This window comes from Elephas maximus, chromosome 7 (assembly GCF_024166365.1).
Source record: "Elephas maximus indicus isolate mEleMax1 chromosome 7, mEleMax1 primary haplotype, whole genome shotgun sequence".
NCBI classification, from domain to species: domain Eukaryota; kingdom Metazoa; phylum Chordata; class Mammalia; order Proboscidea; family Elephantidae; genus Elephas; species Elephas maximus.
This window is the reverse complement of record NC_064825.1, coordinates 7,751,479-7,770,331: the sequence shown is the minus strand read 5'-3', so window position 1 is coordinate 7,770,331 and position 18,853 is coordinate 7,751,479. Positions and strand designations below refer to the sequence as shown.

Below are 18,853 nucleotides of genomic sequence, written 5' to 3'. Positions count from 1 at the left end.
CCTGCCTCATCGCGACCCCAATGGAATGAAAAGCTGCCCAGTTCGTGACCAGTTTTCAGATTGGACTACTATGATCCATGCGGTTTTCACTGGCTGACTTTTGGAAGTAGATCACCAGGCCTTTCTTCCTAGTCTGGCTTAGCCTAGAAGCTCCACTGAAAACTGTTCAGCACCGTAGGGATATGCAAGCCTCCACTGACAGACGGGTGGAGGCACACACCTGAGGCGCATTGGCTAGGAACCTGCATGGGAGGCGAGCATTCTGCCACTGAACTGCCAATGCCTCAGTAAAAGTCTAGTACAACCCGTTAAGATGCAGGCTGTCTTGGGAGGTCGTAGGTTTCTTCATCTTGGATGAGCGTCAGTCAAGAACTGGGAGATAGGACTAAATGGTCGCTATTCAAACCACTTCAAATTCAAGAATTTTGTTATTCTAAAGAGAAAAGGGCATCACAATAATTACCTTTGAATATGTCCCTCCAGAAGTTAATCTAATTATTCCAACCCAATCTGATTGTTAACTCTTCCATCTGTTTAAATCCCAGGAAACTACAGTAAACGAGTGTATCAAGGTGTGAGAGTGAAACATACAGTCAAAGACCTACTGGCAGAAAAACGATCCAGGCAGACAAGTAATTCAAGATATAATGTAAGTCCCAATTCAATACATTGTCAAGTGTTTGGAGGTTTAAGTGCTCTGTTGAGGTTAGTTATTCCCTCCCTGCCTCATCCACACACCAGTCTCCCACACCTAGGGTCTGACAGTCTAGCTACAAAGCTCTCCTTTGGTGGCAACATGCTCTATAATCACTTTTGTTTGTCATTACTCCCCGTGATGGATAATCTTTGCCTTGCTTGGTATCTTCTGTTTCTCACTTAGTGGTGCCAACCTTGGCAATTTAACTTATCACTCCCTTCTATTGCCCTCCTCATGCTCGTCTATTTTACACTGGTTTTCGTGTCCGTTTTGGAAGAGTTTTATGTCTCTATTTGCCTGCTATTGATTATATGGCCTTGGAAATAGAATTCATTTTTCCTCATAACTGCATATCACATAAACCACAGACAGTAAATGCTAACTTGCCTCCTGCCTGAAGAGCCTGATGGAGTGGGAGGAACACGGGCAGAGAGGGAACCACAGCCCTGGCACAAACCAGCCGTGAGACCCTGGGCAAGTCACTTGACTTCTCTGAACCCAACTTGAAATGAGTCAATCAAAATTATCTCCAGGGTCCCTTCCAACTGTAAAAGTCTCTGACTATTATTAGCACTATGGCAGATCTGGGGCCCTGATGGCACAGTGGTTAAGAGCTCAGCTGCTAACCAAAACGTTGGAAGTTCAAATCCACCAGCTGCTCCTTGGAAACTCTATGGGGCAGTTCTACTCTGTCCTATAGGGTCACTATGAGTCTAAATCAATTCAACAGCAGATCTATTAAGCTACAAGTAACCATTCCATAAACTCCATGATCTTCTTGGTTGGCTACTCCAGCTAATGGCAATGAAAGGATGACATGTCCTGACTTTTTCATTTTCCCCCAGTAACGAATTAACCAAGGCTCAGGTAGTGGGAATAATGCTGACGTTTAGCCAGAGCTATTCTAAACCAGATACAGAGACAACTTAGAAAAAAACATCTCTGTAACATGTAAAATCAGATTCTAAAATCCTAGTAAGAAGTGGCGTAAGTCTAAAACCTCTATCTGCCATTCAGGTCTGCAAAAATAGTTCCACTCTGCAGCTAAAATAGGTAATTGCTCTCAGACCTCCAAAAACAAATGATTCTTGAACGGAAATAGCATTTGGCTATCAAAATCAATACATAAAGACAGGCATCTACTGGGCTTCTACTGGATGCAGGACGCGAGAACAGACGCCCAAGAATCGATGGGGCAGCCAGGTACAATGCCTGGTATGGGGGCTGGTACACAGCAGGTATTACTGTCCCCTCCAGCGTCCTTGTTGAGAATGCCAGCACCACGCCCAGCACTACTCCAAAAACAAGCTTCTGGAACATGTTTCAAGCGAACCACCTCCAGGTACAACTTCCTGACATCCAAGAACACCTTTTATCACACATTTTCTGTTTTCCTTTCTTTGAAACCACCTTCTGTCTTCAAGTTCAACAAGTGGAGTTTAGCTGATACAAAGAGATCTGAGGGACTGGCTTCTTGTCAGCCCCTAGTGCAGTGTCTCTCATGGTGCCCTCTCGGAATCATCTGGAGTGTGTGCTAAAACAGTGATACAAAGCAAGTCTCTTTTGAGAGAGTTTAGAGAGAGGGCAGGAGGGGGAAGGAGAGAGAGAGTGGAAAAAATTCAAAGTCTACTATAAGTGGTCCTCATCTTCAAACAGAAGTTATGTGGGCTACTTAGCTATCATATGAGAGAGGAACTGAACCTAGAACTTGAAAAAAAGTTCCAGGCAAATTGTCTGGGAAGATAAGAGTCACACATAAGGATAATACCCATAGTCAAGGAGCAGACAGTGTGAATGAGGCTGTAACTCACTTCTTGGCATTGTCATTAATAATTTCGTTGTTGTTATTGGGTGCCAGCGAGTTGATTTCAAGTCATAGCAACCCACATAAGAGAGTGGAACTGCTCCAAAGGGTTTTCTTGGCTGTAGTCTTTACGGAAGCAGATTTCCAGGTCTTCCTCCCATGGAGCTTCTGGATAGGTTCAAACTACTGACCATTCACGTAGCAGCCAAGCACTTAATCGTTTGCACCTCAGGACTCTTTGTCATTAATAGCACCTATATACAAATGATAAGACACTATATCAGAGTTATATAAAAAGATTAAAAAAAAAAAAAAGACATTTACCATTGAGTCAACTCCAATTTGTGGTAACAAGAGGGTATGTACGTATGTGACTATCAAATACTGTGTTTTTTCTATTTCTTGATAAATTTTTATTTTATAAAAGATAATAATATAAACATAATAAATTATTTTGTTTTCTTTTAAAATGCATGTTCCTGGGCCCTGTCTCATGTCTACTGGCATAGAGTTTCTGGGCTAGGGCCAAGCAATGGGTTTTTTTTTTTTTTTTAATTGTGGTTTAAGTGAAAGTTTACAAACTAAGTCAGTCTCTCATACAAAAACTTGTATACACCTTTCTGTATACTCCTAGTTGCTCTCCGCCTAATGAGACAGCACACTCCTTCCCTCCACTCTATTTTCGTGTCTATTAGCCCAGCTTCTGACCCACTCTGCCCTCTCATCACTTCTCTAGACAGGAGCTACCCACAGAGTCTCATGTGTCTACTTGATCCAAGATGCTCACACTTCACCAGGACCATTTTCTAGCCCATAAAAAAAAAAAACAGTATAATTCCTGTCTGAAGAGTTGGTTTTTGGAATGGTTCCTGTCTTGGGCTAACAGAAAGTCTGGGGATCATGACCTCTGGGGCCCTTCTAGTCTCAGTCAGACCATTAAGTCCGGTCTTTTTACAAGAATTTGGCATCTGCATCCCACTGCTCTCCTGCTCCCTCAGGGTTTCTCTGTTGTGTTCCCTGTCAGGGCAGTCATCAGTTGTAGCTGGGCACCATCTAGTTCTTCTGGCCTCAGGCTGATGTAGTCTCTGTTTTATATAGCCTTTTCTGTCTCTTGGGCTCATAATTACCTTGTATCTTTGGTGTTCTTCATTCTCCTTTGCTCCAGGTGGGTTGAGATCAATTGATGTATCTTAGATGGCCGCTTGCTAGCGTTTAAGACCCCAGACACCACTCTCCAAAGTGGGATGCAGAAAGTTTTCTTAATAGATTTTATTACAGCAATTGACTTAGATGTCCCCTGAAACCATGGTCCCCAAACCCCGGCCCCTGCTATGCTGGGCTTCGGGAACGGTCATTTTTAACAAGTTCCTTGGATAATTCCTTCACACATTACAGGTTGAGAACTTTTCCATAAAGCAAAGAACAAGTCTCGAAGCCTCATGCGTTGCAGCTGAGGTTCTCTTTACTCAAACAGAAACTTATTGAGTTACTGCTATTGGCCCAGTGGCATTGTGTTATAGAGAAAGTGGGTACAAGAAACACGTAACAAATAATTGGTGCCTTTAAGCATCAAATAACCTGGTGGAAAGGGAAAATATTTACACATTTAACAAATACAAGACCATATAACCAAGCACCGAATCCAAAAGATAAAAACTGAATCTTTAAGATAAAAGACCAGGTGCCATAGCCAAGTGATATGAAGACTGTAATAATGTTTACATTAAGACAATTTAAAGCATACTTCCTGGTGTATTACCTCATTTGATAAGCACAGTAACCTGTAAGACTGATATTTATGTTATTTCCTATTTTACAAATAAAAAAATCTAGAGCAAGAGAAAGGAAGCGATTGTTCCTACACTGCAGGGTTAATAAGTGATTGTTCTTCTGAGCCCTAATTCCATAGTCTTTTCGATGCTTTGCACTGAGAAGAGAAAGATCAATGTGGACTAGAATAGATTATTGTGTGAGACATGCAAACAAAGGGAATCAAAGTATCAGAAAATACATCATACAGAAAGAACTTCTAGGACTAGAAAAGTGCAGACAGCTCACATCATGGCAGTTATTCCCAAGCATCAAATGTACATGAGTATGAACTCATCCTTAACTTTGTGTTCCCATCTTGTTACCCAACATCTCTTACTCTCATCTTCAGCTCAATGGCCATTTAAATTTGGGTAGTTAAGTGAACAAAGTCCCAAAATATGACATACAGAAGCATGGTTGCTTGGACTTAAGCGTCTTCAAATAAATAGTCCATAAATTGATTTTACTGTCCACCTGCTCATGTTTCACCCTCTGAATCATTATTCTAGAATATTTGTGTATCTCAAGAAGATCACATTCATTAATCATCCTATTTCTGTCCCTGTTGCAAATGCAACCCAATGAGCAGGAATCTTAGAGAATCAAAAAGAATCACGTTACCGATGGGCATTTGCATGGGTAATACTGAGACTACTGTCACTTTTTCTACCAATGCCCTAGGTGACAATGAATCTAATAAGGCCAGATAGGAAAGCCATCCATTAGACATATTCAGAATTTTCAGCTGGCAATATGGCTAATCACCTGTCAAAGTCTAACTTGAGGAGATTGGAGGTTCTGTCATGGGAATTTACCTTAAGCTTATGCTAGGCCAAAAAATGGCCCCCAAAGTATTCAACATCATATCCCTAGAACCTGTGAATGCTACATTATATAGCAAAAGATGTGAATAAGCTAAGGATCTTGATAGAAGGATCTTATCCTGGATTATTCAGGTAGGCCCTAAATGCAGGGACCTCTCTGTGGAAAACAGCATCTAGGGAAATTAGCTTTAAATTGCTGAATGATCTCTCACAGCCGGCAATGGAAACTGCAATGGCCAATAGAGACTGCTTTTTAGCGACCCCCTCCTCTAGCAGTGCCCAAGGCAACTGCCCTACCTGCCATACCTTAGTTACACCTCTGCCTAAATGCAATCACATGTATCCTTATAAGAGAGAGGCAGAAGAAGTTTTGAGAAAGACAGCAGAGGACACATGGAAGAATGTGACCACAGAGACAGAGACTGGAGTGATATGGCCACAGTCAAGGGATGCAGACGGTGACCAGAAGCTGGACGAGGCAAAGAGCAGATTCTCTCTTAGGGTCTCCAGGGGGAGCGTAGTTCTGCTGACACCTTGATTTTAGACTTCTGGCCTCCAGAACTGTGAAAGAGTACATTTTGGTTGTTTCAAGCCACCCAGTTTGTACTAATTTGTTACAGCAGCCCAAGGAAACTAATACGCATGTATTATGGAAACTATGCCTCCCTGGATAAGAACCCTGCAGGAAGTAATATTTTATGCCCAAATTCATGCTCGCCTCTGTACAACAGCATTTTGATAATGTTTACTCAAGGCTGTGTGGATCCATCTTTACTACATTTTCCCTGAAGAACACCTGTTTTTGATACCATAAAATGTTTTTCACATTTTTGCAGTAGGAATCTAAGGGGAAAAAAAATTGTACTAAAAGAGACTTCCACCAAAGGCTGGAAATTAAAACCACTTCTATACATTTGAGCTATAATTCTGTTTTCACAGCTATTATTGTGTATATTTGTTTAAATAATGCTTTTATCTCTCTCAAATTTTTCTGTGTGTCCATCATCATTACAAGACTAGATGCTCTACCAGAATATTTAAAATATGAACCATTCATCAATGTCTAGTACATACATACATGAATGTATGTATGTATATGTAGCATATAAAATTAGACTTTTGATGTAGGCTTATGCTTAGTTTCTTTTTTCAATTATGTTATTTCAACTGAATTTCATTAAAGGTAATCTTCAAAATATTTTAATATCTTTACAAAAGTCAGTGTACTATCAGTTATACACAGTTTTTAAAAAAAAAAAAAAAAAAGGAAGCAGTAAGCCCAGTAGCTACAGTTTTTCAGTTTTATTTGGAAATTCAGTGAACCATTTGCAGACTCTTGAGCTTTCTAATCAAGTTTTTCTTAAACCAGCATAAAGATTCATTTAAAATCATTGAATATGCCACAGCCAGCATGAGGGAATTTTTTTTAAACTTGCTGAGTGGAAAATGGAAATCAGGTTGGAATTAAAATTTTGTGATAGAATGGAGGTGCAGAACAGTATGGGGAAAATAAGAATCAGCTTGGGAGTCAGGGTTTGATGTTAAATCCATTTTGTTGGTTATGGACATGCTAATAGTTATCCTTCTCTTTCATCAAAATGCTTCAGTGAAAAACAATAAGGAAATAAATATGAAAGTTCTTTAAGTTAATATTCTAAATAAACTTAGGAAAAAAAATAAGTGGAGGTTTTGGAAGACCTGATTCTGTTTTCAGAAGGTCTTAACTAAGGAAAATGTTGGAGAGAAATATTGCAAGTGGGATATTTGGATTAGATTAGCCTTGAATTTTGCCGTTGTTGTTGGTGGCGATCCCATGTACAACAGAAGGAAACACTGCCCAGTCATGCGCCATCTTCACAATCCTTGCTTTGGTTGAGCCTATTGTTACAGTCACTGTGTCAAACCATCTCTTTGAGGGTCTTTCTCTTTTTCGCTGACCCTCTACTTTACCTAGCATAATGTACTTCTCCAGAGACTGGTCCTTCGTAATAACATATCCAAATTACATGAGACAGTCTTGCTATCCTCGCTTCTAAGGAGCATTCTGGCTGTACTTCTTCCAAGACAGGTTTGTTTATTCTTCTGGCAGTCCATGGTCTATTCAACAGTCCTTGCCAACACCGCAATTCAAAGGCAACAATTCTTCTTCCATCTTTCTTATTCATTGTCCAGCTTTCCCATGCATATGAGGCAACTGAAAATACCATGGCTTGCGTCAGGGGCACTTTGGTCCTCAAAGTGACATCCTTGCTTTTAACAATTTAAAGGGGTCTTTTGAAACAGATTTGCGCAATGCAATATTGTCATTTGATTTCTTGACTGCTGCTTCCATGGGTGTTGATAGTAGAAATGAAATGAAATCCTTGCCAACTTCAATGTTTTCTCTGTTTATCATGATGTTGCTTATTGGTCCAGCTGTGAGGATTTTGGTTTTCTTTACTTTGAGATGTAATCCATACTGTAGTCTTTGACCTTCGTCAGTAAGTGCGTCAAGTCCTCTTCACTTTCAGCAAGCAAGGTTCTGTCATCTGCATATGGCAGCTTGTTAATGAGTCTCCCTCCAATCTTGATGCCGCGTTCTTCTTCATATAGCCCAGCTTCTGGGATTATTTGCTCAGCATACAGGTTTAATAAATTTGGTGAGAGGATACAAGCCTGATGCACACCTTTCCTGATTTTAAGCCATTCAACACCCCCCTTGCTCTGTTCAAATGACTGCCTCTTGGTCTATGTACAGTTTCCACGTGAGCACAATTAAGTGTTCTGGAATTCCCATTCTTCACAATGTTATCCATAATTTGTTATGATCCACACAATCGAATGTCCTTGCATAGTCAATAAAACACAGGTAAACATCTTTCTGATATTCTCTGCTTTCAGCCAAGATCTGTCTCGTATCAGCAACCATATCTCTCATTTCATGTCCTCATCTGAATCAGACTTGAATTTCTGGCAGCTCCTTGTCCATGTCCTGCTGCGACCATTTTTGAATTATCTTCAGCAAACTTTTACTTGCATGTGATATTAAAGATACTGTCTGATAATTTCTGCGTTCTGTTGAATTGTACTATATATATGCATATCAAAAATTAACTATTTGCACATATATATGATTCTTTTGTACTAACTTCAAGTGTTCGCCTTTCAAATCAGAATTACAGTTATTTTCTTCTACATTTTCTTAAATCCTTACTTTTAAATTAGCTGCTAAAATCTCTACTTGAAGAACATACAGGATAAGGCTATATTGTCTGTCGGGTTTCTTTGTTAATAATCTTTCCTAGTCATTTTTGGAAGAGAAATATTGGAAGCATAGAAAGCAGCTTTATAATAGTACATATTTGATGGGAAAATGTGGGTAAACAGAAGGTAAATGGGTGCCAGATAGTACATTTATGGCATAGTATAACTTAAAGTGTTTGATCTTTGTTGAAAGGTGAGTAAATTCGAACTGTGGAACAGGTGTGCATTACCCAGCTCTGTCCCTAGTAACTGTCTGACTTCCCATCAGGACTGCTAGTCTGAGGATTGTTTACTTACATACCCAGCTGCGTTCGGCTGCACCAATCACTTACACACGGCAATTAGCACCAAGGGTAAACACTGTGATGTCCCTATCTGTGATTTGCATTTGGATTTCTTAGGAAGTATTAGATAAAGAAAACACACCGTTGGAAACTGCATATTGGGTCATCTCAAATTCTCTGTGATTTCGTGAAACTTTGGGAAACACATCAGAGACGTACCTTTTAGGCTAAAGGAGAAACTACTCCTTCTTCAGTCTGCTTGAATCCCTCCTTCTGCTTAAGTGGTCTTGGGCAATTCCCTTCTCATCTCTGGGCTTCAGTGTCCTTGCCTATAGAAGTAGAGAGTTGGACCAGCTTTCTAAATTCCCTCTCACTTCAGTATTCAGTTTTAATACTCAAGTTTTAAAGTTTGTCCCATTCTTTTTCCTTGTTTTTGCAATTTTACTTCAAATTTTCCCTTCTCACTGTTTAGGATTTAAAATAGATTCGAATCTCTGAGAAGTAGCTCATACCTAGTTTGAAGCATCTTTGAGCTAATGCTTCTGCCAATAGACTCACTCTGTCATCTGGGGACCTACGGTACTTAGATTGAGAAATCTTCTAAAGACACATCCAGTAAGGGGGCACACAGCATGGGGAAGAGTTGAGGCTCTCGAGCCAGATGACCTGAGTTCAAATCCCAGCTCTGTCATTTGCCATTTGCTTGGTGATGGGAAACTCACTTTGCTTTGCTGGAAAAGGAGGATAATAATACCAGCCTTGCAAGGTTATCATAGAGGATTAGATTTAATATTTGTCAAGGGCTTGGCACATAAGTGCTCAATAAATACTGTTGTTATTACATACTGCTTGCAAGGAATGAAGCTGGTTAGAAGTCAAAGTGATTTAAGAAATCCTTTGGCCTGAAGAAATGCATAGACCAATTGCAGGGGTAGAATCTATAAGTGAAATGTTGTTAGGTGCCAACTAGTTGGCCCCTGACTCATGGCAACCCCATGCACAACGGAAGGCAGCACTGCCCAGTCCTACGCCATGCCCGTGATTGGTTGCAGATCAGACCATTATGATCCATAGGGTTTTCTTTTTCCTTTTTCTCTTTAAAAAAAAAAAAATATATATATATATATATACACATATATATAGTTGTTGAAAAGGTACACAGCAAAACATACACCAATTCAACGATTTCTATGCATACAATCAGTGACATTGATTACATTCTTCAAATCGCACGATCGTTCTCCCCCTCCTTCCAGATGTGGATCACCAAACTGTTTTCCTAATCCGTGTGAATCCGGACCCCCCCCCCCACCGCCGGAAACCTGCTGTGTATCACAGCAACGTGCAGGTCTCTCCTGACAGAAGAGTGGCAGCTGTGCATGAGGTGCACTGGCCGGGAATTGAACTGGGATCTCCTGCACGGAAGGCAAAAATTCTACCACTGAACCACCAATGCCTTATATATGTGAAATAAGTGATTAAAAACAAAAAGATTGCTTTTGCTCCAAGTGCCAAACAAGTGATAGTGATAATCAATGAAACAAACACTCTGGGATTCAGAGAAGGGTGAGCAATTTGTGAACCAGACGGGTGGAAGGCTTCTTGGAGGAGGTCAAGACTTGAGCTCAGCTTTGAAGGAAGAGGGTTGGAATCTGAGCAAAAATGGGAGGGGACAAAGACCCAGAGGGACAGGAGGTAGCCTGTCTGTGATGACCAGTGAAAGGACCAACTTTGCCTGTAGGGTGGAGAAGTGAAAGGGAAGGTCTGGAGAAGAAAAAGTCTGCCTGGACTGTCATCCTTCAAGATTCAGGACCAGCCTCAGCTGTCAAGTCCTCCCAGACACTCCCCTCTCTTCCCAAAGCCTCCAGCATATTTTGCTGCTAAAATACTTATTATACCTCACTATAACTGCTTCCTTTCTTAAATCTCTCCCCCAACTGGTTGTTGTCTTGCTATTTTTGTTTGTTCCTTTAGGAATCTCCAGCCCAAGAGAAATGGCCATGTAGGAGAATGGTGAAGCACTTGCATTTTGGAGTCAGACAGAACGAGGCCCCGACTCTGGCATGTAGAAGTTGTTATCTAACTTCTCCGGGCCTCAGTTTCCTCCGGTGTAAATGGAGATAATGATACCCACCATATAAGATGTCATGCGAATGAAATTAGATGCTGTGTATAAGCACCTAGTACGGCACATGGCACTTTACAAGTGCACAGCTAATGGCAGCTGTTGTGGTTTTTAAAGTGCCTGGCATGTGGTCAACCCAGTGCCGTTGAGTCAATTCCGACTCCTAGCTACCCTATAGGACGGAGTAGAGCTGCCCCATAGAGTTTCCAAGGAACACCTGGAGGATTGGAACTGCCGACCCCTTGGTTAGCAGCCGTAGCACTTAACCACCACGCCGCACATGGTAGCACCTGATAAACGTCACAGGGAAGCTGTGCCGCTGGAAGGTGGATGTGCGCAGGAGTGTGGGAGCTCTTAAAAGCAGCCTGAGAAGTTTAGATATTCCTGCCTTCATTACTAGTAATTCTAATACAATGCTAAATAAGTCAGACCATTAGAAAGGTCAATGGGTGTTGTTATTTATTTTATTTTACTTTTTAGGCTTGCAAATTAACTCATGATGAGCAAATGAAACAGCAAAACAGTAGAAACAACAGTTAGCAACCTTAATTCTTCTCTGGCTCAGGAATGCAACCACTCTTCATAGGCCGATAGGACAAAATGGTTGCAGTTGAAGCTCCAACTCAGTGCATTTCATTAAGATAAATTCAGCTGCTCCCATTCGGTTGTACTGATTACCCGGAGACTTAATCATTCCCAGGTTACAAAGTAAGCGTTGTACCTATCCATCATGGACAACTGTATATGAAAACCCAACATGAAATGGCAGGAAGGAGGAAATACGAGTCTTAATATTTTGATTAGGATTTGCCACGAATTTTCTGATCTAACAAACATTGTTACTTTTTTTAAGCCTACATTTCCTCAGTTAAAAGGACCATATAATCTTGAGAGGTGCAGACAGGAGTGGATCAGTGCTCACAAGAATTCTCAGTTTGCCCCCTTCTCCCTGCTGGGTGCAGCTATTTCTCTTGCTGACTCAGTAGTTTTTCCATCCCTCCCCCACTGGCATCCTTACCCAACCTGCAAGGCTAGGCTGAAACTCTTTATTCTGAAAAAGATAAATCCTGTTTCTTCTAGTTCAACGGGGGTTTTCAGATTGAGTCTACAAGGAAAATAGGGAACAGAAAAATCTCATAAAGCCCAAGAGCAGTTACGTGGGGTACAGATTTCCTGACACTAACGTCAATATCTGGTTAATGCCTGGCATGGCCGCAACAGTTGAGGGGACTTCTAAAGGCAGGCCCCTTTCATCACCTCAGTTCTGTTCTGGATAATTCAGGGCTCTTAATAATAATAGTTACTGTTTACTGTAACTATTTTCATTTATCCATTTTAAAATATATTCCATCTATCAATGAAAAGCAGAAGAGGCTTAAGAGATTGGCACTCGTGTATATTTACTCTAATACATGTTTTTCAGAAGAGGAAACTAAGGATCAGGTAGAAAGCAGTGAATCTTAGATTTAGACACAGGTTTTTGAGAATCCAAGGTCTTTTACCCACCATACAACATTGCCTTCTTAAATGTACAAGTCTGATCCAAGAGAGGACTAGCTTTGGAATGACTTCAAGTACTTCTGCTAAGTCATCATCTCACACTTCAGATTTAATACATGATAAAACCAGTTGCCATCGAAGTGGCCCTGGTTCATGGTGGCCCATGTGTGTGTCAGAGTAGAATTGTGCTCCATAGGGTTTTCCATGGCTGATTTTTCAGAAGTAGATGGCAAGACCTTTCTTCTGAAGCACCTCTGTGTAGACTCGAACCTCCAACCTTTTGGTTAGCAGCCAAACACGTTAACCATTTTTACCACCCAGGAATTCCTTAATACATGATGATGTGCCCCAATTATGATCTTGCTCCTTCTCAACCACGTGTTTATCTCCCCACCCATCCCTGCAGTGAGTCCATGGACTGCTCAGAAGCCAGGCCTTCCTTTCCTATGACACCCAGACATCTTAGAAGAAACTAGACACCTGAAGGTCTTCATTGTCTTCTAGGACCTATCTCTAGTTCTCTCCCAGAATCTGCTTCCAAAATATAGTCCTTTGTCATTCCCACCACTGCTGGACCCCAGGTGTTCAAGAGGAAAGCATTTCCTGAACCAGAGTCCAAGGATACCACACTGACCTCTCCGCTGCTCTCCTAGAGACCCCCAGGGCCTATCTCATCCACCCTGCTCTTCTCTGGCCTATTCCTCTTGCCTGGTGATTACTCTCCTGCTAGGTCTTTTGGTGAAGGAAGGGTGATTTCTTTTCTGACTATTGCCAACCTGGTCTGTAGAAGGTCTTGTTCTTCTATATGAGAAGACAGACAATGTGAGCTTCCTTGCACTGACTGGAAGAGATTTCTGAGCCCAGCGAAACATAGAGTTTACCAGCTCAGTTTAGCTGGCTTTCTCTGTTGACTCATCTCTTAGATGCTCTCCCCATCCCCGTGATGTGCAAAATTCTCTCATAGTTTTACCTACTGAAGTGCCTTAAACATACCCTTTTTTTTTACACGTGCATATAAAAACTTATGTACACCTTGCTATGTACTCCTAGTTGCTCTCCCCGTAATGAGATGGCACACTCCTCCTCTCCGTCCTGTATTCCCCATGTCCATTCAACCAGCTCCTGTCCCCCTCTGCCTTCTCATCTTGCCTCCAGACAGGAGCTGCCCACATATTCTCATGTGTCTACTTGAGCCAAGAAGCTCACTCTTCACCAGTATCACTTTCTGTCTTACAGTCCAGTCCAATCCCTGTCTGAAGAATTGGCTTTGGGAATGGTTTCAGTCTTAGGCTAACAGAAGGCCCAAGGACCATGACCTCTGGGGTTGTTCTAGTCTCAGTCAGACCATTAAGTCTTGTGTTTTTACGAGAATTTGAGGTCTTCATCCTACTGTTCTCCTGCTCCCTTAGGGATTCTCCGTTGTGTTCCCTGTCAGGGAAGTCATTGGTTATAACCAGGCACCATCTAGTTCTTCTGGCCTCATGCTAATGTAGCCTCTGGTTTATGTGGCCCCTTCTGTCTCTTGGGCTCATAATTACCTTGTTTCTTTGATGTTCTTCATTCTCCTTTGCTCCAGGTGGGTTGAGACAAATTGATGCATCTTAGATGGCCGCTTGCTAGCGTTTAAGACCCCAGATGCCACTCACCAAAGTGGGATGCAGGATGTTTTCCTTAAGCGTATTCTTAATAAATATCATAGCCACTAAGGAAAGAGGCTGCCACTCATTTGTCAGTTTGTCGGACTGCAGTGGCTTGTGTGTTTCTGTGATGCTGGAAACTATGCTACCGGTACTTCAAATACCAGCAGGGTCGCTCATGGCAGGCAGGTTTCAGTGAAGGTTTCAGACTAATACAGACTAGGAGGAAAGGTCTGGTGATCTACTTCTGAAAATTAGCCAATGAAAACTCTATGGATCACAAAATACTATCTGAGACTTCAACTTGCTTACTTGGGACATGTCATCAGGAAAGACCAATTGCTAGAAAAGGATATCCTGTTTGGTTAACTAGGGAGTCAGCCAAAACAAGTGAAACCCTCAATGACATGGATTGACAGAATAGCTACAAGAATGGGCTCAAATATACCAATGATCATGAAGATGGCCCAGGACCTGGCAACATTTTGTTCTGTTATACACAAAGTCACCATGAGCTGGAGCTGCCAACTCGACAGCACCTAGTAACAAGGGAAAGGGGAGGGAGTCATTTCCTTAGGCCCTTACAATCAAAACCCGAATCCATTGCCCTTACCTTCTTATAAAAATATGGAAAAAGATGGGTGGAACAGGACTACAAATGCTCTCATTTCCTAAGTAAAAAAAAAAAAAAGTACTAAGGACCAATTTTTAGTATTCCATGTTAAAAACAGATGGAACATTTTACTGGTATAGAAATCTAATTTTAATCAAGATCTACTCCTCCCAAAACATGCTAAAACTTGGATAATTTATGTATTTGTATTATTTCTCTTTGATATTTTAATAGTGGTGCTAAACAACAATGAAAAAGCCAATAGAAGAAAAAAGTAAATAAGTCCACAAACTAACAACTCATGCCTTAAAATTAGGCATTTGGCCATATGTAAATTCAAGGATGAAATCACAGCCACTAATGCCATCAGCATGTCATCAAAACTAAGAATGTAGCACAAGTATGTTATATTGAATCCATGGATGGAAGAAGGTTAAGATTTAGACCAAGCTTGAAGACATCTCAAGTTCTCAAGACCTATCCGTGGAAGAAAGTCAACACCACTGCTACTATAGAAAATACTCACGCTTTTCTCTGAGTTCTTAAAACACCATAAAAATTATTTTTTATCTCTTTGTTACTCATAAACTTAACCCATCCTGCAAAATGCCCTGGCTTCAGTAAGTTTTTCTTGCTTGCCGGGGCATAGCAAGCTGTCATTACATGGCCCATAGTGTGTCTTTTTGCTTTGCTGGTATTTTTTTTTTTTATGTTTCCTGATATATGTATATATTTTTTGTATTATCTGCTGAACTGTCTCCAGAAGAATCCATTTTTTATTTGTAATTTTTGGTAGGTTATTGATAAAGGAGCCCTGGTAGCTAAGTGGTTAAGAGCGTGGCTGCTAACCAAAAGGCTGGCAGTTTGAATCCACCAGCTGCCCCTTGGGAACCCTATAGGGCAGTTCTACTCCGTCCTATGGGGTTGCTATGAGTCGGAATCGACTGGACAGCAACGGGTTTGGTTTTGTTTGTTTTTTGCTTTTTGATAAAGGAAATCAATGTCTACTCTTGGTGTGTCTCCCGCAACTTTTGCTCATGCTCATATATAGTGCTTTGCATATTGCTGGTTAACGTGGCCAATTTTTTTTCTGTTCAGGCAATGCCTTGTAAACCCAGAATACCAGCATTTGAATACACAGGTCCACCGTGTATCCTTCATATTCATTTGAATGAAGGTTTTATTTCCTAATGCTTTCAAAATGGTCCATTGTCTGACATTAATTAGCCCACTGTCCTGCCCTGTTTAGAGAACTGAACTGCATTTCCAGTGCCTTCCATGTTCCCCACCCAACCACCTGCTCCTTCACAACTGCAGAAATTTAAAAAAAAAAAAAAAAGGAAACCCACTGCAAGCAACTTATTTTTTCAGCTGTTCTAATGGTTCTGAATTTTTTTTTTAATGTCATGAAATTTTAAATATTTCCTGGTGGTGAATTCTTTCACACAGCTTGCAAAAATAATCAAATTTTGCAGAGAAACAGCCATGGCAAGCCCATCTGGCATGCCTGAAATTCTCCACAAATTCTGTTCTGGCCAAAGTGTACGGGACCATTTATCAACGTGCATCCCAGCGGCTCCTGTTGTTCTAACTTAGCTACATAAACACAAATGACATTCCAAAGGCACATCAAGACGCAGGGGTAAAAATGCGCTTCATTTTTGTACCTTAGGCACAGAAATAACTTTCTCATGGAGACAGCCTGGATGTAATTTTGTGCCAAGTAGGAGAGTTTTAACAGTCAAATTTCAAGAAACTGTCAGAAAGTTGGAATTCAGTAACCATGTGAGCCTTCCAAAAGACATAAAATAATTCATATGTCAGAAATTTAAAACACTTGGAATCATATTTTTTAAAAATTTGAAGTTTACAATAAAGATGTAAGAAAGACCTAAGTCTATCCATTAATTTGTATTAACTAGTTATTTTAATTGCAAAGTAGTACATGGTAAAAATTTCAAAGAGTACAAGAGAGTATAAGTAAAAATTAGAAGTACACCAACCTCTCCTACCCGATCCCTTTGTTCTACTTCCCAGAAGTCACCACCCTTGAGCTTCATGTGTATTCTTCCAGAAATTTCCTACATTTTATTAGAGAGAAATGAAGTTGTTGGAGCAACACCCTAATGAACATCAAAATCTATGCTGCTATTTACCTGTAATATTACATAAATGCAAAAATTAATATTTTCCTGGTCAATTCCTTTCCCTGAGAGAGAATTTAACTATGGCTTTTAGTCTTTATTTTATCACTATGTATTCGTAGGCCTTAAGTAGATCCCTTAATCCTTTTATGGCTTAATTTTATCTCAATTACGTACAGGTATACCTCATTTTATTATACTTAAGAGATACTGCGTTTTTTACAAATTGAAGGTTTATGGCAACCTTGCATTAAGCAAGTCTATCGGCGCCATTTTTTCAATAGCATATGCTCACCTCGTGTCTTTGTGTCACATTTTGGTAATTCTCCAATATTTCTAACTTTTTCATTATTATTATGTCTATTATGATGATCGGAGCCCTGCTGATGCAGTGGTTGAGAGTGGCTGCTAACCAAAAGGTCAGCAGTTTGAATCCACCAGCTGCTCCTTGGAAACCCTATGAGGCAGTTCTACTCTGTCCTATAGGGTCACTAGGAGTCGGAATTCACTAGATGGCCATAGGTTTGGTTTTGACTTTGGTTTATTATGGTGCTCAGTGATCTTTGATCTTACTATTGTAATTGTTTTGGAGCACCACAAGCCACGCCCATATAAAATGTCAAACTTCATACATAAATGTGGTGCGTGTTCTGACTGCTCCACCGATCTGTTGTGGGTGCCCTCCCCTTCTCCCTCCCATCTGTCTCCCTCTCCTCCAGCCTCCCTATTCCCTGAGACATGACAGTATTGAAATTAGGCCAGTTAATAACCCTACAATGGCCCCTAAGTGTTCAAATGAAAGGAAGATTCATAAGCCTGTCACTCTAAATCAAAAGCTAGAAATGATTAAGCTTAGTAAGAAAGACATGTCGAAATCCCAGATAGGCTGAAAGCTAGGCCTCTTGCACCAAACACTTAGCCAAGTTGTGAATGCAAAGGAAAAATTCTTGAAGGAAATTAAAAATGCTACTCCAGTGAACACGTGAACGACAAAGAAAGCGAAACAGCCTTATTGCTAATGCAAAGTATTGGTGGTCTGGATAGAAGATCAAACCAGCCACAACATTCCTTTAAGCCAAATCCTAATCCAGAGCAAGACCCTAAATCTCAATTCTGTGAAGGCCGAGAAAGGTGAAGAAACTGCAGAAGAAAAGTTTGAAGCTAGCAGAGGTCGGTTCATGAAGTCTGAGGAAAGGAGCCATCTCCATAACATAAAAGTGCGAGGTGGAGCAGCAGGGGCTGCCGTAGACGCTGCAGCAAGTCACCCAGACGGTCTGGCTGAGATCACTGATGGAGGCGGCCACACTAAACAACGGATTTTCTGTGTAGACAAAACAGCCTTATATTGGAAGAAGATTCCATCTGGGACTTTCATAGCTAGACAGAAGTCAATGCCTGGCTTCAAAGCTTCAAAAGACAAGCTGACTCTCCAATGCAGCTCGTGATTTTACGTTGAAGCCAATGCTCATTTACCATTCTGAAAATCCTAGGGCCCTTAAGAATTATGCTAAATCTACTCCGCAGCTCTAAAATTGGAACAACAAAGCCTGGATGACAGCACATTGCTTACAATGTAGTTTACTGAATATTTTAAGCCCACTGTTAAGCTCTTCTGCTCAAAAAAAAAAAAAAGATTCCTTCCAAAATATTACTGCTCATTGACAATGCACCCAAAAGCTCTGATGAAGATGTACAAGGAGATTGATGTTGTTTTCATGCCTGCTAACACAGCATCGCAGCATCTATTCTGTAGCCCATGGATCAAGGAGTAATTTCAACTTTCAAATCTTATTATTTAAGAAGTACATTTCAAATGGCTCTAGTTGCCGTAAATAGTGATTCCTCTGATGGATCTGGGCAAGGTAAATTGGAAACCCTCTGGAAAGGATTCACCATCCTAGATGCCATTAAGAACATTCGTGATTCACGGGAGAAGGTCAGAATATCAACATTAGCAGGAGTTTGGAAGAAGTTGATTCCAACATCATGGATGACTCTGAAGGATTCAAGACTTCAGTGGAGAAAGTAACCACAGACATGGTGGAAATAGTAAGGGAACTAGAATTAGAAGTGGAGCCTAAAGACATGACTGAATTGCTGCAATCTCATGATAAAAGTTTAACAGATGACGAGTTGCTTCTTATGGATGAGCAAAGGAAGTAGTTTCTTG

General features: G+C 40.8%; 1 protein-coding gene across 1 annotated transcript in view; it reads left to right on the top strand.

Moving 5' to 3' along the window:
* Window positions 1-529: 529 nt before the first annotated feature.
* The window catches only part of POU2AF2 (POU class 2 homeobox associating factor 2), a gene marked incomplete at its 5' end in the record, with an annotated part of 41,737 nt that continues 23,413 nt past the window's right edge, over window positions 530-18,853 (top strand). The window contains 1 exon segment of the mRNA XM_049890922.1: window positions 530-649. Coding sequence (XP_049746879.1) covers window positions 530-649 — 120 coding nt within the window.